Source organism: Oryctolagus cuniculus, chromosome 4 (genome assembly GCF_051225735.1).
Source record: "Oryctolagus cuniculus isolate XC-2025 breed Fujian yellow rabbit chromosome 4, ASM5122573v1, whole genome shotgun sequence".
Classification (NCBI taxonomy): Eukaryota; Metazoa; Chordata; class Mammalia; order Lagomorpha; family Leporidae; genus Oryctolagus; species Oryctolagus cuniculus.
In genome coordinates this window covers 140211832-140233800 of record NC_142870.1, presented here as the reverse complement: position 1 = coordinate 140233800, position 21969 = coordinate 140211832, and the positions used below count along the sequence as shown (strand labels likewise).

Genomic DNA, 21969 nt, shown 5'->3' with positions numbered 1-21969 from the left:
GAATATCTCTGGAAGGGTATTAACACTGGTTACAGGTAACTGGAGGAGGAGGGATGAACTTACTTTTCACTGCGTTCCTCTTTGTGTCTTTGCATTTTGAAATATGTACCTGCTCTTTAAAACTTACAAGATTTACAAGATTTCAGAAGGAAGCATAAACTTCCCACATAGAGGAACATGGCAGGCTGATATCCTGAAACCGTCTCGCTATAAAACACCTACAATGTTTAAAAGTGTTTTTAAATGGATAGCTAAATTAGCATGAAACTGAGAGAAATCCCCGGAAGCCAATGTGAAAGAGAAAGCACAAAACCAGAAAAGTCAACTGCCCCGGCTGTCGGGAAATTTCTGACAACAAAGGGCTTTGGTTTTCAAGGAGGAGGCGGTGCAGAAAGAGTGCTGGGGCCCCGAGAAAAGGGCAGGTGGCACAGGGTCTGCAATCAAGCTGGGCCACAGAGACAACGCCCCTGGGGAAGAGATCCACTCCACAAAGGGTGGAGAAAGAAACCCACCGACCACAGCCTCGAGTGTGCGTCGGGGCATCCTACTCTTCACTTGCCGGACAGTACAGTTAGTGGTGAATTGAGCCCATGATTATGGAGTGGATTAAAAGTATGGCTTTGCAAAAAGTAATGAAAAGAACAGAGGGAAGCAAGGGGGGGGGAGCAAAAAGGGGCAAGCAAACGGGGGAGAGAGAGAGGGCAAGGGAGGGAAGCATGGTTTTCTTCTTGGAACTGTACCTATGAAGTACATGAGATCTCTCTGCTTTAGATTAGTTTTTAAAACAAGCAAATAAAAACAGAAAGGCTACTGTAAGGAGTCTTAATTCTCCAACTCGGTTTAGAAGGAGTTGAAATCCACAACACAGAATCTAGTGTCATTAATACAACGTGACCACGTCCAGATTTCTCGCAGAACAGGTTGGTTTACTATTAGAAAATCTGTTAGTTCTGATGTCCCACTAGACAGTCTGCTGGCACGTACATGGGCTAAGACCCAAGTGAATGTGTGTTGACAGGGAAACTCAGGATCGTGAAAGCGTTAGCTAATTAAACTCAGGCTGACTTTTAGATTCAATGCAGCACTAACCAATATTCTGACGGAACTTTTGATGGAGCTTGAATGGCCGTAGAAGAGGAAGGGCCGGGCCCACGAGTGATGCAATGGGATGAGCTGTTGCTTCTGATGCTCGCATCCAAGCCCGGGGCCCCAATTTGAGTCCCATATGTTCCACTGCGGTGGCCCAAGAACTTGGGCCCCTGCCACCCACGTGGGAGAGCTGGATGGAGTTCCTGCTTCTGGTTGTGGCCTTGCCTAGCCTTGGCCATTGTAGGCATCTGGGGAGTGAACCAGTAGATGGAACATTCTCTCTCTCTCTCTCTCTCTCTCTCTCTCTCTCTCCTACACACCCCACCCCATCACTCTGCCTTTCAAATAAATAATATTTTTTTTTAAAAAAAGGCCAAGAATAACCCAAACTGTGCTGAATGGCTGGAAAATTGCCCCACCAGGAGTCATGACTTACTGCAGTGCTTCAGTTATTTAAACAGGGTGGTATTGGGTGCAGGACAGAAAAAATATACCAAAGGACCAGAAATTAAAACTCCTGGAGAGAGCCCTACAGGTGGGTGACACATGAATAAGTCACCACCAATCTGTGGGGGACGGATGGACAACAGTGAAGACCGCTGGGGCTCCCTGGATGTCCAAAAGCCCACATTGTCCGAATTCTTCATTTTTCAAGTGTCTTCTCTTGATAGATTAAATAGGTAAATGTGAAAGGTTAAAAACCTGAACACTTTTAAAAGAAACTATACAAAAATATCTTTAAGATCATAGGGGAAAGGGTTTCTTAAATAAGGCACAAAAATGTCATCCAAGAAAAAGGCAGTGGTTGCTCAATTAACCACACTAGAATCAGGGAGTCAAGTTCATTTAAAGGAGCCATAAAGAAAATGAAAAGACAAGCAGCAGGCTAGGAGAAAACACAAACATATGTAAAAATACAAACATATATAGAGAAGAGCTACAAATCAATAAGAAAAAGAAAACAGCCCCAGAGCAAAATACAGTAAGGACAGGAACAGACTTTTGTTAAGAAAGGAAACCCAGGGTTGGGTGTTGAGCCTGGTGCTTAAGACACCAGTTGAGACGCACACACCCCACACTGGAGGACCTGGGAGTGACTCCCGACTCTGGCTTCTGACTCCAGCTTCCTGCTAGTGTGGACACTGGGGGTGAGCTGTGATGGCTCAGATAATTGCACTTCTGCCACCCACATGGATCACATTCCCAGCTCCCAGCTTCAGGCCTGGCCCAGCCCCGGCCACTGCGAGTATTTGGGGAGTGAATCAGTGGGTGGAAGGTCTCTCTGCCTCTCTGCCTCTCTCTTTCCCTCTCTAATAAAGAGAGAAAACCCAAATGCCCAAACATCCACTCAACAATGCTTAGACTCACTAGTGAAAACTGTGGAACTAAAGACTACAAAATGAATTACAAGGCCAATTAAGATTACAATGAAACACCATTTTCCACTTACTAGACTAACAATGTTGTAAAACTCAACAACCAGGGAGAAACAGGAGCTCTGACACAGATGTGTACACGTGCTGGAAATCTGTTAAGAAACACAAGGGAATGATAAACACCCAATCAGGACAGGCCTTAGCTCAGGAGGAGCGGGTGAAGGGAGGGGCCTTAGGAGTGACTTCCCAGTCTCCGTACACGAGCTATATGTACGGTGGCCACCCAGATGTTCATGTTGTTATTATCTTGTATACTTTTGGTATTTTACATAAGAGGGAACTTCAAAAAGTACATGGAATTAAAAGATATATTTATTTTGGTGCCAAAAAGACCCCATGCACACAAGGGTCTTCAACTTTTTTTTAGAGATTTTATTTATTTAATTATTTGAGAAGTAGAGTCACAGAGAGAGAGAGAGGTCTTCCATCCACTGGTTCACTGCCCAAATGACTGCAATGGCTGGAGCTGGGCCAATCCAAAGCCAGAAGCCAGCAGCTTCTTCTGGGTCTCCCACGCAGGTGAAAAGGCCCAACCACTGCTTTCCCAGACCTTAGCAGAGAGCTGGATCAGAGGTGAAGCAGCTGGGACTCGAACCGGCGCCCATATGGGATGCCAGCACTGCAGGCACCAACTTAACCCACTACGCCACAGCGCCATTCCCTAAAAACTTCTTGGAAAATGCATAGTATGGAAAAAGCATGCATGGATTTTGAATTTTGCACCAAAATAAACTTATTTGGGGGGTCAGTGTTGTGGCGCAGCAAGTTAAGCTGTTGCCTGTGATTCTGCATCCCATATGAGCACTGGTTCAAGTTCCAGGTGTTCCACTTCTGATCCAGCTCCCGGCTAATACACCCGGGAAAGCATGGAAGGTGGCCCAAGTACTTGGGCCCCTGCACCTATGTGCAAGACCAAGATGAAGCTTCTGGCTCCTGCAGTCATTTGGGGAATGAACCAGTGGTTGGAAGATCTCTCTCCCTCTCTCTGTAACTTTGCCTTTCAAATAAATAAACACATCTCTTAAAAAAAAAAAAAAAAAAAAAAAGCTTATCTTCTAATTTCATTCTCCATGAACTTTCCATGAACTTTGAAATCCAGGAAGAAAACAGGAAAGCCAATCATCCCAGGCCAATGTCAGCAGGTATCCTGAGGCCCAAAGCCCACAAGGAAGGGCGCTAATCCTGCCTGCAGAGGGCCTGTGGAACGGGGGAGTCTCTGAGTTGGGTCTTGAAGAATGAATAGGAGTTTTCCACAGAGAGGGACACTCCACATCAGCAGGACTGGGAGCACAAGTGAGCATCATGAGGGAGTCCAGGAACTGTCACGCAGCAGCCGGTGTTGTGGTGCAGTGGGTTACGCATCCTCTTGTGACACCAGCATCCCATATGGGCAGGCATCAGAGCCGCTCCAGATCCCACTCCCTGCTAACTGCAGCCCATGGCCCAGCTGTTGGGCCCCTGCCGCCCATGCGGGAGACCTGGACGGACTTCCTGGCTCCTGGCTTCCGTCTGGCCCACTTCACTGTTGTGGCTATTTGGGGAGTGAACCAGTGGATGGAAGAGCTCTCTCCCTCTCTCTCCCTGTCACTCTGCCTTTCAAATAAACAAATCAGTTTAAAAACAAAACAAAATATTGCCACTGTGCTCTCACAGAAGCATCCAGGCCACGTGTTCCTTCTTGCTGTTAGACCGGAGGAGAAATGGCTGTGCGTTTGTTTTTGTTCAGGCCAGCCCACCAGCACGGGCACAGAAAACTGGGAATGGAGCCTGTGGGGTAAATGGGATCAGGGTGGACACATGACACGGCTGAGGAACCGTGAGCACTGCGGATTCACCCGTCCCCTCTGCAGTCCGGTGGCCCAGCCAGCCAGACTGCTGGATGCGTCCATGCAGCACAGACAGTGAGCTCAGCGAGGCACCTGCAAAGCCCAAGAAAACTGTCATGGTTATTCTGAATAAACAGAAGCATGCCTTCGAGGAAAAATAAATTCTGAGTTTTGAATTCTGCAGATAGCAGATACTTTGTATCTAACCACATGACAATCACAAACATCGGTAAGACTTTCTCCTTGCCACCAAACCTTTAGCCAAGCAAAATGAATAATTTGCAATCCAGCTTTCTTTCTATGTTCCTTCCTACTCTCTGGCAGAAAATCCCAAATAGAGGCGGGATTTCTCCGAGCTGGGTAACCAGGGAAGAAGCGGCCAGGGCATCCACACCCTGCACCATCCACCAGACCACTGATGGCTGTTTGCAGCTACGCCACGGTGGAGAACCCAATCAGAGACCTGCAACAAGATCTCCCTGAATTTAAAAATCGACGTTCTATTATTAGCAGAAACTCCTTCCTATTATCCAGATTCCCCACTAACTGTTCTTTGGTCTGTCGCTCCCCGTCTTCGTGGAGGAACGACACTAAGCCCTGCCTAGGCTTCACATCCGAGTCACGGCACCATTATGTCGCTCCCCCTCTTCGTGGAGGAACGACACAGGACCCTGCGCTGTTCTTTGGTCTGCTCGGCCCTTCCCGGGTTGGCTACCGACCCTTCCACCTCCGTGGAAGGGCAGTTCCCCCTGGCCACATTCCCCACTTCCGCAGGGGAGCGGCACACCGCCAGCCGGCTCTCTCGGGGGCTGCACAGGTGTTCCCTTAGATGTTCCCCTTAGATGTTCCTGGTGAATGCCATCTCTCTCCTCCTTTATAGTCCTCCTCCGCCAATCCTAACTCGGCTGCCCACACGCCGAGTACGCTGCTCTCCTCCAATCAGGAGTAGGTCCTACAGTTTATTGGCTGAACTGGAGGCAGCTGTGTAGAAGCTGTTTTCTCCTCTCCCAGCGCCATATTGTGGGAGAGCAGATGCATAGAATAAGTCTCAATTCCAGTAACTCAGTCTAGTCCGGGTTGCTCCCCACATGGTCTTTTTCCTGCATCCTGGGTCCAAGTGTTTAATTTCCATTGTGGCACTTGTCCCAGGAAAGCAAACAGAATCCATGAAAACTCGAACCGACTTTGTACTAACCTTTCTCTGTCTGGGTCTTGGCAGGACTCAGACAAAGAAACTCGGAGGAGCCACAGATCTCCGCAAAGTGGCCAGTGGTGTAAGCAAGGGTGTCAGGGACCCCGCCACGAACCCCCTTCCCTGGAGGATGGGCCCACTGTGGTGCACTGACCTGCACCAAAGTTTCACAGAGACAGAGCTCCATTGCTTTCGCCTCTATTGTGATTTTGTTAAACCCAATGATAGCAGAGCAGCTGAGTATGCAGGTTTGTAGCCAGACCAATCTGTTTGGAAGCCAGATTTTATCCCTTTTATTTGTAGTAGCTCCCTCATCCAAATGTACCATGATTTCTTAACCACATTGTTTTTATTTTTTTAATTTAATTTTATTTTTTTTTTGACAGGCAGAGTGGATAGTGAGAGAGACAGAGAGAAAGGTCTTCCTTTTTCCATTGGTTCACCCTCCTCCAATGGCCGCCACGGCTGGCGCACTGCAGCCGGCGCACCGCGCTGATCCAAAGCCAGGAGCCAGGTGCTTCTCCTGGTCTCCCATGGGGTGCAGGGCCCAAGCACTTGGGCCATCCTCCACTGCACTCCCTGGCCATAGCAGAGAGCTGGCCTGGAAGAGGGGCAACCGGGAAAGAATCCGGCACCCCGACCGGGACTAGAACCCGGTGTGCCGGCGCTGCTAGGTGGAGGATTAGCCTATTGAGCCTCGGCACCGGCCAATTTTTTAATTTTATTTATTTATTTGACAGGCAGAGTTGGACAGTGAGAGAGACAGAGAGAAAGGTCTTCCTTCTGTTGGTTCACCCCCAAATGGCTGCTACAGCCAGCGTTGCACCGATCCAAAGCCAGGATCCAGGTGCTTCCTCCTGGTCTCCCATGCGAGTGCAGGGCCCAACCAAGCACTTGGGCCATCCTCCACTGCCTTCCCAGGCCACAGCAGAGAGCTGAACTGGAAGAGGAGCAACCGGGACAGAAGGCGGCGCCCATATGGGATGCCGGTGCCACAGGCGGAGGATTAACCAAGTGAGCCATGGCGCCAGCCCCCCACATTGTTTTCATTTCTTGATATCGATGAACAACACAACATCAAATACCTTTGCATTAAAACTTGGGTTCGTTGCGGCAGGCATCGCTGGCCATGGGCGCTCCTTCCCTTTGGATAATCCCTGGAATGAGCAAGGCGGGAGCCCCCTTAGGGCTGTGCTTGTGTCCCTGCCTTAACCGGAGACACAGGAGGGGAGGCGTCGCGGAGGCTTCCAGGAAAGGCACCTCTCGCCTCTGCCCTCTCCTTTTCTGTTTGGCCGCTGTCCGGGGATTGGAAGCTGGGAGCTGCAGCGCCGGGGTTGCCACCAGAGGGCGATGCGGGTGGCGCAGTGGGAACAGAGAGCACCCAGGTCCTTCCTGCTACCGTAGAGACCCCACCCAGTCCCAGGTGTCTCCCTACCAAACCTGCAGTCCTGCGACAAACAATCCGTGACTAACCACTGCAGTCGCATTAGCTGAGTCTTCTGTCACTGGCATCTGAGAGCATTCGAACTCTTTTTTTTAAGATTTATTTATTTATTTGAAAGCCAGAGTTAGAGATGCAGAGGCAGAGAGAGAGCTCATCCATCCACTGGTTCACTCCCCAAATGGCTGCAATGGCCCGAGCTGGGCCTACCAGAAGCCAGGAGCTTCATCTGGGTCTCCTACATGGGAACAGGGGCCCAAGCACTTGGGCCAACTTCTACTGCTTTACCAGCCCATAGCAGAGAGCTGGACCACAAGAGGAGCAGCCAGGACACAAACTGGCACCCATATGGGATGCCGGCACTGCAGACAGAGGCATTGCCTATTACACCACAGCGCCAGCCCCTAGCATTCTAACTCTTACACCCAAATTCATTTTATAGACTAGGTAGGATCCGCTGTGTGGAAATTCTCCATATTATTGATATAGAGAGAAAAATCTCACTCCAGGAAGGCTTCCATTTATGTTCCATTAGCATATATAAAGGTACTTCAGAAAGTTCATGGGGGCCTGCACTGTGGCACATCAGGTTAAAGCCCTGGCCTGCAGTGCCAGCATCCCACATAGGCACCGGTTCTAGTCCCGGCTGCTCCACTTCTGATCCATCTGTCTGCTGTGACCTGGGAAAGCAGTAGAAGATGGCCCAGGTCCTTGGGCCCCTGCACTCGCGTGGGAGACCCAGGGGAAGCTCCTGGCTCTTGGCTTCAGATTGGCTCAACTCTGGCCATTGCGGTCATTTGGGGAGTAAACCTCTCTATCTCTAATTCTTTCAAACAAATAAATCTTTTTTCAAAAGCTCATGAAAAAAAAAGAATTGAAAAATAAGTTTCTGGGGTTGAGTGCTTAGCATAGTGGTTAAGATGCTACACGGGACATCCGCATTCCATGTCCTGGCTCTGCTTTTTTTTTTAAAGTCCCCCACTCACTTTTTTTTTTTTTTTAATTTCTTTTATTTGAAAGGCAGAGTTAAAGAGAGGCAGAGGCAGAGGCAGAGAGAGAGGTCTTCGATCCGCTGGTTCACTCCCCAGATGGCAGGAACAGCCGGAGTTGGGCTGATCTGAAGCCAGGAGCTTCTTCCTGGTCTCCTACGCAGGTGCAGGGGCCCAAGCACTCAGGCCATCTTCTACCGCTATCCCAGGCCATAGCAGAGAGCTGGATGGGAAGTGAAGTAGCTAGGATTCGAACTAGTGCCCATGAGATGCAGGCACTGTAGGCGACAGCTTCACCCAGAGCCAGGCCCCTGGCTCTGCTTCTGATTCCAGCTTCCTGCTAATGCACACCTTGGGAGGCAGTGGGTGGTGACTGATACTTGGATCCCTGCCACCCTAGGGAGACCCACACGGAGTTCTGGGTTCCTGGCTTCTGCCTAGGCCAGCCCTAGCTGTTACAGACGTCTGGGGAGAACCAACAAATGATCTCTGTCTCTGTCTCTTTGCCTTTCAAATAAAATATAAACAAGTAAGCATTTTTTAATTTTGTGTTATTTGTTTGAAAGGTAAAGTTAGAATCTTCCATCTGGTGTTTCAGTCTCCAAATGGCTGCAATGGCTGGAGCTGGGTCTATCCAAAGCCAGGAGCCAGAAGCTTCATCCAGGTCTCCCACTTGGGTGCAGGGGCCCAAGCACTTGGGCCACCTTCTGCTGCTTTGCCAGGCCATAGCAGGGAGCTGGATGGAAAGTGGGGTAGCAGGGATTCAAACCGGTGCCCATATGAGATGCCAGCATTGCAGGTGGCAGCTTAACCTGATAGACCCCTACAGCGGCCCCAAGAATCTTTTTTTAAAGTTTATTTTAGTGCTAAAGTTTTTGAAATCTGTGCATAGTTTTCATCATGTGCATTTTTAATGAACTTTCTGAAGACCCCTCACCTTCTCACGACACCAACCAACTATCATTCCGCAAAAGTCCCTGCTGAGCAGTGTTTGCTCACCTCCACTCGGTAAAGTGCGCATGGCTGGGCTCAGACACTGGGGGAGGGCGTGGCTGGTATGCAACTTTGAGAAGCAGTGACACTTCACCCCCTGGGGAGCGGGACCAGGAACTTTCGCAGGTGAGGCCAGAAATGGGAAAGGCAGGGAGGGGTGGAAAGCTGGCCCGGCCTGGAGGGCGTGGCCTGAGATCTCAGTCGGCTGCAGGAGGGAGCCGGAGGCAGAGCCTTCTCAAGCAGGACCCCAAGAGAAAAGATGGGGAGTCCCTCAAGGAAAGAGGATTCTGCCTCCAGACGCCTTTGACGGTGAGATGCATCAGACATTCCCTGAGTCTCCTGCCAACCCCTAACATTGTGTGGGCCAGCTCCTGAAAACAAGTTCCTCACCTCCCTCCCCCCTTCCCCCCTCCCCCTCCCTCCCCCTCCCTCCCTCCTCCCCTCCCTCCCCCTCTCCCTCCTCTCTCCTCCTCTCCCCCTCCCCACCTCCCCCTCTCCCCCTCCCTCTCTCTCCTCCTCCCTTCCTCCCTCTCTCCTCCTCTCCCCCTCCCTCCCTCCCTCCCCTCTCCCCTTCCCTCCCTCTCTCTCCCCCTCCCTCCCTCCCTCCCCCTCCCCCTCTCTCCCTCTCCCCCTCCCTTGGTTCTGTTTCTCCCATAACTAACACAATGCTGAAGGAAAGCTGAACAAGCAGGCCTTGGCAGGGGCAGAGAGCAGGAGTCATCGGCTGATCTCATCGCCCTGCACCACACGGCCACTGGGTGACCCCACAGCAGCCGTGATCCACGCGGGCGTACGTTCCGGGTCCAGTGTGGCCTCACTGTTCCCAAGGTGCGGGTCCTGAAACTCACAGTCCACCAGCATCGCAAGGAGCAGGCCAGAGGGCCAAGAGAGGCTGGCAGGCCATCACCAAGATGCAAGGTGATAAGAGGAAACAGTCAGAGAAAAACAAACAGTCCCTCCAGGAGGGCCCACAGGGCAGATACACCTTGAAACAGCACCTAAGAAAAGCCTTCTGTTGGTGTCTTAAGATTGATTTATTTGAAAGGCAGAGTTCCAGAGAGAGAGGGAGAGACTGAGAGAGGTCTTCCATCTGCTGCTTCATTTTCCAAATGGCCACAACAGCCAGGACTAGCTAAGCTGCCAGGAACTCCATCCAGGTCTCCCACATGGTGGCAAGGGCCCAAGCACTTGGGCCATCATCTGTTGCCTTCTTGGGCTCATTAGCAAGAAACTGAATCAGAAGTTGAACAGCCAGGACTTGAACCAGCACTGATCTTAATGTCAACCTGGCTAGGCCCTGGTGCCCAGGTTTGGTCAAGCACCGGTCTAGATGTGGCTGTGAAGGTGTTTTTAGGGATGACCTTTAAGTCAGTGGCATTCTGCACTCTAATAAGGGATGCTGGCTTCCCAAGCAGTGACATAGACATTTGAGTTAGGAAATCAGCTCATTCAATTAACCACGGAACTATAAAACTACCTGGGGGAACACAAGCACTGACAATTATGGGAAAGTAATAAAAAGTTAATGTTTCCAAAACGTGAATTAGTGTAACAGGAAATACCTTCTGATGACTGTAATCACAAAACTCTAATCAGGGGCCAGTACTGTGGCGTAGCGGGTAAAGCCGCCGCCTGCAGTGCCAGCATCCCATATGGATGCCAGTTCGAGTCCGGGCAGTTCCACTTCCAATCCAGCTCACTGCTATGGCCTGGGAAAGCAGTGGAAGATGGCCCAAGTCCTTGGGCCCCTGCACCCACGTGGGAGACCCAGAAGAGGCTCCTGGCTCCTGGTGGGCCCAGCACCGGCCATTGCAGGTATTTGAGGGAGTAAAACAGTAGATGGATGAGCTGCCTGCCTCTGCCTCTCTGTAACTCTTTCAAATAAATCTTAAAAAAAAAAAAAAAAAAAACAAAACAAAAAAAAAAAACACCTCTAATAAACCTGGCTGTTTGAACTTAAATTTTTTTTTTTTGGACAGGCAGAGTGGACAGTGAGAGAGAGACAGAGAGAAAGGTCTTCCTTTGCTGTTGGTTCACCCTCCAATGGCCGCCACGCCCGGCGCACCGCGCTGATCCAAGGCAGGAGCCAGGTGCTTCTCCTGGTCTCCCATGCGGGTGCAGGGCCCAAGGACTTGGGCCATCCTCCACTGCACTCCCTGGCCACAGCAGAGAGCTGGCCTGGAAGAGGGACAACCGGGACTAGAACCCGGTGTGCCGGCGCCACAAGGCGGAGGATTAGCCTAGTGAGCCACGGCACTGGCCTTGAACTTAAATTTTAACTAGCTAATACTCTGCCTCAAGAAATCGTGGATTTTGTTTGAGCACATGGCCGTTTTCAGCATATAAGCACTCAAGTAGTTATGAAATGCTCCTTTCTGAAAATGACAGGCGTGAATGGCGGGGGCTAGCTGACCGGAGCAGAGCTCAGCATGGGAGGCTCATCTCGGGCTGGTTTCTGAGGCTCATAGAAAAGAAAGCTGTGGGCGTTACAGAAAATCTCTAAAACTAACATTTCTATTCAACCTTTTCTTCTAAGTCCTAAGCTGGTTTCTGACCAGCAGAAGCACGAGTTATTTGTCTGCCATCCCACACAAAACCCCCGGGGACATGCCTTCCCTCTCCTGCTCAGAAAATGTTCTTAGGCATCCAGACTCTGAGTCAGAGAAAGTGAGTCTTCCCATTGCCAGGGCTTCGCGTGGCTGCTGCCAGGGAACTGGCCACGAGGGAACCCTGCTGTGGGAGGCGGGGATTACAAGCCTACGGTAAAATTCTGTTCTTGAGCTCTGCAAGAATAAAAGGTCTTTGCTGTTCTCCACCAAACAAAGAGGACCTGGGAGGACCACTAGCCTGGGAGGACCACTAGCCTGGGGACAGTTGTGGAGCTGTGCAACCAGGCCTCCAATGCTGAAAAACAGCCGACAGGGTATCTCCGGCCCGTGGGCCACTTGCACCTCACAAGCTAGGGGAGAGATTAAACACTTTGGTTTCCTTAAGGCAAAGCTGATGTTTAAGAAAACCTAGACCCTTATGATGAGCACACTCCAAGTCCAGGAGACTGGACAAAGCCCTCTTTTACTTGCTTATGGCCACAGCAAATCTCCCTGCCCAGAGTGCACAGAGGTTTGGAAGTGAACTCATCTCGCACAGGTTCCCACGGAGCAGGGTCGTCACATCGAGGGCCTCATGGCTGCACATCTGAGAGCCCCGGGTCCTTAGCCCCACTCCCGCCTCCTCTCCCGGGTGCTCCCTGCAGCTTCCTGTCCGTCCCCCTCCTGATGGGGTGGAGGAGAAGGAGGAGGGTTCCAGTCCTGGAGATAAGGCATCGACAAGGCCAAGGGGTCTTCCCAGTGTCAAAACTGCTTCCTGTTAGTATACACTAAGCTCACAAAGCACTATTATGCTAACAAGTGAGGAGTCCGAGTTACGGGAGGTGGCCGCATCTGTTAACTCTGCTTCCACGTGCAGATCCTCAGAGTGAATTTATGGGACTGGGGGAGGATGGAAGGAAGAAAAAGTCCCGTCCTACTACCCCCAGAATTGAACATTTAAACTGATGTGGCTAATTTGAATTTTGAATTACGGTTAACTGATGTGAAAGAGATTTGTCAGTTTCAGCAATAGACTTTAACATAATTGTGTCCTATTTACCAACAACTACTAAAAGAGGTGCCTGATATTTTGCAATAGAACAAAGTACAAGATGATTCTATTTTAAGAAAAGGCAATGATGGGTCAGGTGTTTGGCACAGCAGCCAGGACACAGCCTGGCATGCCACATCCCACGTTGGAATGCCTACGTGGGTTTGATTCCTGGCTCTGCTTCAGGTTCCAGCTTCCTGCTAACGTGCACCCGGGGAGGAAGCTGGTGATGACCCAACGGTCCCGGCCGCCCAAGTGGGAGATCCAGATTGAGTTTCTTGTTCCTGGCTTTGGCCTGGCCCAGTCCTGGCTGTTGCAGGCATCTAGCTAATGAATAAGCCAGCAGATGGGAGATCTCTCTCTCTCCCTTGCAAATGAACTAAAATAAATAGCCTTTCAAACAGACAAAATCAAATAAGTAAAATTTTTTTATAAAAAGAAAAGGCAGTGAGTTTCATTTGGCCAGCTCTCCTGCCTTGCTGCTCTCCTGTGATCTTTACTGTGGCAGATTTATTGGGTTTCTGGATATTTTTTCCCTTCAAATACTTGACACTACAGAGAACTTGGCCTTGAGAACCAAAAAAGACAAGGAGATAACATTTTAAAAGCAGGGACATTGAATTTAGGTAGGAGTAGAAAGGGCCCCCAAGGCTAACTAGTTCTTTAAAGAAACAGCATCAAGAGGCTGTATCTAGGCGCCGCGGCTCACTAGGCTAATCCTCCGCCTGCGGCGCCAGCACCACGGGTTATGTCCCGGTTGCCTCTCTTCCAGTCCAGCTCTCTGCTGTGGCCCGGGAAGGCAGTGGAGGATGGCCCAAGTGCTTGGGCCCTGCATCCACATGGGAGACCAGGAGAAGCACCTGGCCCCTGGCTTCGGATCAGCGTGGTGTGCCGGCCGTAGCAGCCATCTGGGGGGTGAACCAACAGAAGGAGGACCTTTCTCTCTCTCTCTCCCACTGTCTAACTCTACCTGTTAAAAAAAAAAAAAAAAGAGGATGTATCTATATAGGGAAAAACTCTTCTTCAGGAATGGGCTCATGAGATTGTAGAGGCTTGGCCAAGTCCAAAGTCGGATGGCGCAGGCCAGTGGGCTGGAGACTCGGGTGCAGGCAGCCTGCTGGGGGCGGGGGTGGGAGGGGGGATCTTCCCTATTCTAGTAAGAGCTGCAACTGATTGGACGAGACCCACCCCCATTATGGAGGGTGATCTGCTTTCCTCAAAATCTACTCATTTAGATGTTCATCTCATCCAGAAAAACACCATCACAGAAACATCCAGAGACACATTTGATCAAATATCTGGGCACTGTGGCCCAGCCCAGCTGCCACACAACAGGAGCCATCACACTAGGGAAGTGGTCGTAGCTCCGAGTTCCCAGAAGTGGCGGCTCCTCCGGGAGCACAATGTTGGACGGTGCTGGGAAGCCGCGCGCGGCAGAGGTCTTCCAGGGCCGCCTCTGCTGGGCGCGGAGCTTCAGTTTGGAGGTCGGAGGAGGAGCCAGGGCTTCTGCAGCAATCGGAAGCCCTGGGCACCAGAGGGTCTTGGAGCTGGGAGGGATTTTGGAACCCTTAGGGCGGTGGGTCTCAGGCCTGAGTAGGCATCAGAACACCCTGGGGGCTTGTGAAGACAAGTGGCCGGGTCCCACTCCAGGTTCAGTGCCTCGTTCTGAGATTTGCGCAGCTCCGGCAAGTTCCCAGACTGTTGGTCTGCGAATGACCTTTTGGAAACCTCTGGTGCGAGGCCTTGCTCTTCTGAGTACGGCCATGGGGTCCGGCAGCGGCACGAACCAGGAGTTTCCAAGAAATGCACAATCAGGCCCCACTTGCCCCCTCACCCCAGGATCTCACGGTGACATGGTGCCTAGGAAATTCGTGTGCACATGAAAATCGCAGGAACGCTGATCTGTCGACCAGCCTCCTCTTGCAATGAGGAGAATTAGACGCCAGCAGTCGAGTCCCTAGCTTGAGCAGGTGCCTGAGTGCCTGGTGGCTGGGTTCTCCCGCACACCAGGGCCTTCCCCCGCGGGGCCTGCGTGCTGGACTCACTTGGAGAACAAGCACGGACGTGAGCCCCCACGGCACAGATGCTGCAGTAGTTGGGCTGGGGTAGGGCCTGGGCCTGGCATGATTTTAACAAATACTTCTAGCTGATTCTATTGTGCAGGCAGAATCAAGAAACACAGAGCCCACATTCAAGACTTTCTCTTGTAGAGTCACTCCCTCCACCTCACTAAAAAACCACCTGAGGCCTGTGCCGCGGCTCATTAGGCTAATCCTCCACCTTGTGGCGCTGGCACACCAGGTTCTAGTCCCGGTCGGGGCACCAGATTCTGTCCCGGTTGCCCCTCTTCCAGGCCAGCTCTCTGTGTGGCCCAAGTGCTTGAGCCCTGCACCTGCATGGGAGACCAGGAGAAGCACCTGGCTCCTGGCTTCGGATCAGCGTGGTGTGCCAGCCACAGCGCGCCAGCCGTAGCGCGCCAGCCGCAGCAGCCATTGCGGGGTGAACCAATGGAAAAGGAAGACCCTGCTGTCTCTCTCTCTCTCACTGTCCACTCTGCCTGTCAAATAAAATTATATATATATTAAAAAAAAAAAAAAAAAAAACATCTGAAACCTGTCTTCAAATGGCCCCCAGAGAGTCTCTCTATTAAAAAGAAAACACTGCCTGGCCCTTTTAGTGATGATGTTCATTGGGGATTATTACTATTATTATTGGGACTGGCCACAACATGTTTCAGAAGCCCCTTGCAAATGGTTTGCAAGGCCAGTTCCCGCTGAGCCCACAGCACCTACTGCCCGTGAACTTCAGCCACGCTCCACCACAAGAACCTCCTCTTCCCACCACGCACACTGGGCAGGAAGTCCCTCCTACCTGCCTCAGCAAGTCTTGCTGTTTCCTCACTGAAGGTTTTGCTTCCACAGGGACCCCATGAGGACTGAATGACAACTAGAGACAGAAATGCAGAGGGGAGGTGCAGCGGGTGGCGCAGGAGTGAAGTTGCTCCTTGGGACGCTCACATCCTAAACTGGAATCCCTGGGCTCTGGCTAGCTCCTCTGCTTCCTATCCAGCTTCCTGCTGCACGCACCCTGGGAGGCAGCAGGTGATGTTCCAGGCCTGGGGTGCCTGCCACCCCTGTGGGGGACCCGGATGGCGTTCTGGGCTCCTGCTTTCAGCCTGGCTCAGCCCTGAATATTGCTGGTATCTGGGGAGTGAAACAGTGGATGGAAGATCTTTCTCTCTCCCTCTGCCTTTCCATTAAAAATGAAACTAAACAGATAAACACATAATTTGTTAAAGGGGCCAGGAGAGGGGGGCTTCCCAAGAACTCTAGTTGGGGGGATGACTGGGGAAGAAGGTGGCCACCTGTGCAGGGACCCAAGTGCTCGCCCACTCCTCCGGCCAGTGCTGGAAGAAGTGGACATAGGGCTGAGAGCCCGTGGTGTGGAGCCAAGGCTGAGTCAGCAATGGCTCCCTCCCACCAGACGGTGGGAGCTTGGGACCAGCAGTTGGGGACCTGGGACGGGGCGGAGGGGCTGCTCCTTACAGGAGGAGACCTGTGCTGGGCTCTCCCTGGGGGAGGATGCTGTGCAGACGTGCAGGCCATTTGGTGCGCGGGTATCTAAGTTGATCTGGAAGGATGGAGCACGAGGTCAGGCCCAGCCCCAGCCTCTTCCGGTGTCCCGGCGCCCCCTTCCTCCTGGGATGCGGAAGGGGGAAGCAGGTGTAAAATGAAAAGCCCTTGGGGCCGGCACCGCAGCTCACTAGGCTAATCCTCCGCCTTGCGGCGCTGGCACACCAGGTTCTAGTCCTGGTTGGGGCGCCGGATTCTGTCCCGGTTGCCCCTCTTCCAGGCCAGCTCTCTGCTGTGGCCAGGGAGTGCAGTGGAGGATGGCCCAAGTGCTTGGGCCCTGCACCCCATGGGAGACCAGGATAAGTACCTGGCTCCTACCATCGGATCGGCGCGGTGCGCTGGTTGCAGCGCGCCGGCTGCGGCGGCCATTGGAGGGTGAACCAACGGCAAAGGAAGACCTTTCTCTGTCTCTCTCTCTGTCCACTCCTGCCTGCCAAAAAAAAAAAAAAAAAAAAAAAGCGCTTGGGCAGGCAGGTGGGGCGTGAAGTGTCCCGCCCCCTGTCGCCTGGCAGCGGCCAAGCACTCGGTTTCCAGGGAAGCCGCAGGATCTCTCCCGGGCTGCTCCACCGGGCCAAGCGTCTGTACTTTACAGAGCCCTGTCGCCCACAGGTCCCCCTGAGGACCAAGGGACCTCCTTTCCTGCCAGTCTGCGTCCTGCGCCGCGCTCTGGGCTGCGCCCGACGGCCCCCGCCGCGAGGTCATCGGGATTCCTCAGAGCCCGAGCCCCACGGTCACCGCAGCCTCCCGAAAGGCTCTTCTCCCCGCGCCCAGCCCCTTGGCGGCCACTGCTCCGCAGCCTCCGGCCGAGACCAACCCTGGCTGCCTTCTGCAGGGCCCTGGACGCCACGGGCATCGTGCACGCCTGTGAGTGGGTTGCGGGGCTGTGGGCGGGGAGTGCCCGCTGAGAGCCAGGTAGTTGCGGCACCCGGAGCTCGGTGGCCCCGGGGGTCAGTGACTGGGGCAGGGGCTCCACCGGGGTTGTGCGCCCCAGCAGTCCCCATTGGCTCCCGAGGACAGCACCCTCCCCACCCGGATGGCAAGGAACCCCCACGGCGGTTCCCAACCTGGGGCTGGCAGCTAGGGGTCAACAAGGGGTTACGTACTGCTTGTCCGGAAGCCTGGAAGCCTGGAAGCCTGGGAGAGCGATGGGAGAGCAGCGCCCCCTGCGCGGGGACTCCTCGGCAGAGCAGTACCTGAGCAAGCTAGGCGAGCTGGGGACGCGGAGTCGGCTCTGTTGCACCCCACCCCGCCCTTCCCCATCTCTGGGAGAAGGGCAGAGGGCAGAGCCCGGCCGCCCTCCCCCTCCCCTCCTCGGTCCCACCCCCACTGTCCCACTCCCAGGAGGCTAGAGAGGGAGACAGAGTGACCTTCAAGTGAGATAAGTAAAACTAGCGCAGGCTCGGGCCCATCAGTACTCACTCTTGGCTCAGCCAATCGATGCTGACTTTGAAGCCTCTGGGTACTTGCTAAGGAGGGCCATTTGGGGGGTGAACCAACGGAAAGGAAGACCTTTCTCTCTGTCTCTCTCTCTTACTGTCTAACTCTGCATGTCAAAAAAAAAAAAAAAGTCAGAAGTTGGGAATTCAATCCAAGTTTCCCACATGAGTGACAGGTACCCATGTACTAGAACCACGTGCTGTCCCCCAGGATGTACATTAGCAGAAAGCTGGACTGGAAGTGAAGGAATCAGGACTCGAACCATGCACTCTGGTATGTGATGTGGGTGTCCCAAGCAGCGTCTTAGCCACAGCACCAGATGGCCAGCCCTTAAGTGCACGTTCTTAATCACAATGATATGCTGCCTGGCCAGAATGCTGTGTATAAATAGAATTAGGCCATTCTAAAATTATTATGCCCTTGGTACTATTCAGCGCGCAATATTAGTGTTAATTCCTTCCCTTAAAACTGGGTTCCATGGATTTTAAAAGTCTAAAAGAACATGGATTCCTCAATATGAAAATGAGAAATTGAACAATTTCTTCCCATTGTCTGTCTTGACTCCCTAATCCTGTTTCTAGATAAATGAGGTGCTTGAAGATTTTCAGGGACAGATTTTCAGCAGTTAGGATACTGCTTGAGACGCCTGCATCCCATATTCAAGTGCCTGCTCCACTCCTGATTCCTGCTTCCTGGCAGCAGATGATGGCCAGAACCTGGGGTTCCTAAAAAAAAGAACTTAGGGTTCCTGCCACTCACATGAGACCAGGACTGGCTCCTGGCTTCAGCCTGGCTCTGTCACAGCTACTGTGTCCATCTGGGGAGTGAGCCATTGGAGCTCCCTTTCTCCCTCTGCCTTTCAAATACATTCTTGAAAGATTTTCAGGGAAGGGTGGACAGCAACGTGGGTCCATTTTAAGCATGGGGTGAGGGTGCCTACTCCCTGAAGATGCGGGTGTGTTTCCGGACAGGCTGCTGCTGTCAGAATCCACGTGGACGCTAACACTGTTAAGACCATGCCAAGAACAAAGGGAGGGAAACGGAAAACGAAAGGGGCACCGCTGCCCATCGCTCTGATTCTGCAGAAGCTCCTGAAAACGTACGAGAAGCACTGTGCACAATCCCAGACGTCCATGTGCCCAGCCGTCAGACGGGACCTGAAAAGCAGCATCAACAGTGAGCAGGTTCTCAGGAAGGTGAGCGGTGGGCTGCCCTCCCCATCCTTCTCTAATACAGACTGACTGTGGCTACCCCTCCCCCCATCCCTGGGGCCCAAAGCCACTCAGTGCTCCTGACCCAGTGAAGTCCAAAGCCTCGCTCGCTGGGGCACCGAGGGCCTGCTCAGCCTTGCTCTACTCTGCCCACTCCACCCTGCCTTTTCCCCCACGGCTTCTCACCTGGAACGGCCACTGGGCACTGGGCACTGGGCACTTCCTCTTACTCTACATCGGGCAGCCCCAGGTAGAGGGTCACCACCCCCATCATCTTGCAGGATCTCAGCTAACATCCCCCGCCTTGGCTGCTGCCCCCAGCCTCCTGCCAGACCCGCACTGAGCTGCTCTCCATGTGAGCCCGTCTCACTTGCAGCGGGGTCTGCAAACACAGGATGCTGACTCCAAAAGCGTTCATTTTCGGACAAAATTCTGATGTCACTTCTACTTTGAGGGTCCACCTTAGGCCCAGGAGTGGGCGGGGGCGGGGGAGAGCCTCACGCCAAAGCAGAACATGCAACTCTGACAAAGGGGGTGCCTGTAGGACCACAAGACCTATAATAGGACCTCTGTGCCCCAAAGACAGCAGCCCAGCCTCACCGCTCTTCTGCCACCAGCTCAGAAGGGCCATCCACGTTTTAACCATCAAATCCCAACTGATTTCCCAGCCTGCTGAGTGCTAACCAAGGCACCAAAGTTAACATCAGTACATAAAGATGGAGCTTTTAGTTTTTAAAGATTGTTATTTATTTGAAAGGCAGAGCTAGAGAGAGAAGGAAAGAGACAGATGGAAATCTTCCAACCACTGGATCATTCCACAAAATGGCAGCAACAGCTAGGTCTGGGCCATTACAAAGCCAGGAACCAGGACCTATATCCGGGTCTCCCACATGGGTGGCAGGAGCCCAAGCACTTGGGCCATCTGCTGCTGCTTTCCCAGTAGCAGTAGCAGGGATCTGCACTTACCCCTGCTCACCCCAACAGAGGAGCTTCTTGGAGCTGTCCATCTGTAGTAAAATAATTACTGTATTGATTGTAGTTCACATAATTAGCCTCTACCACTTAACCCTAAGGGTTCATCATAAATCTTGCTCAAGCTGGTCACTTCTGTTGTGTTTTCTAAACTTATTTTTCATCACAACCACCCTCAGAAATGCAACTAACATCCTAACCCAGTGTAGAGATGAGTACCAGCTGTATGGTGAGACCATAAGGGCTGTCTGTAGCATGAGTTGCTTGGGGGTCTCTACTCTGACTTTTGAATGTCACAGAAATAAGTCTCAAGAGACAATCACTATCATCTTGACTCTGTAAGATGTGCTCAGTTAACTTTTCTATTTAAAAAAAAAAAAAACTGAATCTACTAAATGGGTTTTCTGATCCCATAAGGGATAGTCACCTGTTGAAAGTGTTTGACCCTGGGCTGGCACTCTGGCATAGGTTAAGCTTCCGCCTGTGGTGCCAGCATCCCGTATGGGTGCCAGCTCATGTTCTGGCTGCTCCTCTTCCGATCCAGCTCTCTGCTAATGGCCCGACTGCTTGGGCCCCTGCATCTGCGTGGGAGACTCGAGAGAAGCTCCCGGCCTCAAGTCGGTCCAGCTCCAGCTGTTGTCTCCATCTGGGGAGTAAACCAGCAGATGGAAGACCTCTCTCTTTCTCCCTCTGTCTGTAACTGTGCATCTCAAAAAAATAAATCTTTAAAAAAGAAAAGAAAGTGTTTGGCCCTGTAGGAATTGTCACACACACACAGCAGGAACTTCAGAAGTAAGTGTTGGGTTACCTCCCCTGAGGCACACCTGAGCCAGTCAACAGCCCTTTTAGGTGTTCTTCTGAGGTTGAGGACAGCATCCCCTTCCACATGTCCAGATGCCTGGACTTGGCGTCATGATGTCACCAGTTGTTTATCTTACCTTCCAGTTCATGCTCGTAAGACCCAGTGACCCCCGGACAAGCGTCCTACCCATCTCCTTGGAACCTTTGCTCATGGCGATCCGAGACGAGAGCTACACGCTGGGAAAGGAGATGTGCATCTGGGGCCTTCGGCTGAGCAACCCCGAGGTTGCCAGACTCGTGAGTCATGGTCTTAAAATACTTCTCGAACCTTGAAATGGAATATAAGCACATGATAGCACAGGTTCCAACTGTAGTTCTTTTGTTGCTGCCTGATAGGCTGCAAGGTTTTCTTTCTAAAAAGAAAATACCATGTTTTTAATGAGTTACTTTGAACTTACACAAAAATGCAGAAAATATTAGAACTGACAATTGTGTGTCTACTACCCAGATGGAACATAGTATTTTTAAGGAATAAAGTTTTTAGGTATTTACAAATACGATAGCTAATGGTTCCTTTCACTTCTCTTCCCCCATCTACTTCCTAGAGGTATCACTAGTATAAAATTGATGCGTAATATGTTTATATTTTTGTTACATATGCATTTTCTTGCATAAACAAAATTGTACTGCCATGTGTGTGATTTTGTGGCTTTTTTGTTCAAGTGTCATCAAGATTTCTCCAGTTCATTAATCTTGACACTTCTCATATCACACAATGCCTTCATTCGTGAAAGAGTTTTGCTGGATATACAATTATGGATTAATCATCTTTAAAAATTGAACTTTCATATCTTTACTTAGTATATATATATGCATGCATATATATTTATATATGTATATAAAGTTAAATTAAAAAATTAATCTTAAGAATGGGATAGGAGAGGGAGTAGGAGGTGGGTCGGGAGTGGGGGTGGGAAGGTGAGTATGGGGGAAAGAACCACTATATTCCTAAAGTTGTACCTATGAAATTTGCATTCATTAAATAAAAGCTTTAAAAAACAATTGAGCTTCCATTACTGCTAGTAAGAAGTCATATACATACATAGCCCAGGGGAATTCCAAGATGGCAGAAGAGGGAGCGACTTGCTGTGCTAGGCTAGGGATAAATAGTATCAAAAAAAAAGTGTAGGAAGTACATTCTCGGAGAGGAAGTGGAGAGAAAAGAGCAGGGCCAAATTATTCCTTATCAATAGTCACCTTGAATTTAAATGGCCTAACTCTATAGTTAATAGATTAACTGGCTGAATGGAT

General features: G+C 51.4%; 1 protein-coding gene and 2 long non-coding RNA genes across 8 annotated transcripts in view; 1 reads left to right on the top strand and 2 right to left on the bottom strand.

The window, feature by feature from the left end:
• LOC149127135 (uncharacterized) overlaps positions 1 to 21969 on the bottom strand; it is a 563175-nt gene that overhangs the window by 501457 nt on the left and 39749 nt on the right. Inside the window, exons 2-3 of one of the 5 annotated variants that reach the window (XR_016232762.1) lie at positions 20796 to 20986; positions 18778 to 18831 (exon numbers count right to left, since the gene is read on the bottom strand). This is a non-coding gene — a long non-coding RNA (uncharacterized LOC149127135). Of the gene's footprint in view, positions 1 to 18700; positions 18832 to 20795; positions 21072 to 21969 lie in introns of those variants that run through there. The other 4 variants (XR_016232764.1, XR_016232761.1, XR_016232760.1 and 1 more) reach the window with 4 other exon arrangements.
• On the bottom strand, positions 2821 to 18635 carry LOC149127136 (uncharacterized). Its single transcript, XR_016232770.1, has 3 exons — positions 17341 to 18635; positions 6629 to 6700; positions 2821 to 4444 (listed from the first exon to the last, which is right to left on the bottom strand). It is a non-coding gene; the product is annotated as an uncharacterized LOC149127136 (long non-coding RNA).
• Positions 16749 to 21969, top strand: part of LOC100358019 (uncharacterized) — a 70658-nt gene continuing 65437 nt past the window's right edge. For both annotated transcript variants that reach the window (XM_017346669.4, XM_089331138.1), the window contains exons 1-3: positions 16749 to 17101; positions 18646 to 18870; positions 20803 to 20955. In XM_017346669.4, the coding sequence (XP_017202158.4) occupies positions 18691 to 18870; positions 20803 to 20955 (333 nt within the window). In that variant the 5' untranslated portion in view covers positions 16749 to 17101; positions 18646 to 18690. The remainder of the gene's footprint in view (positions 17102 to 18645; positions 18871 to 20802; positions 20956 to 21969) is intronic.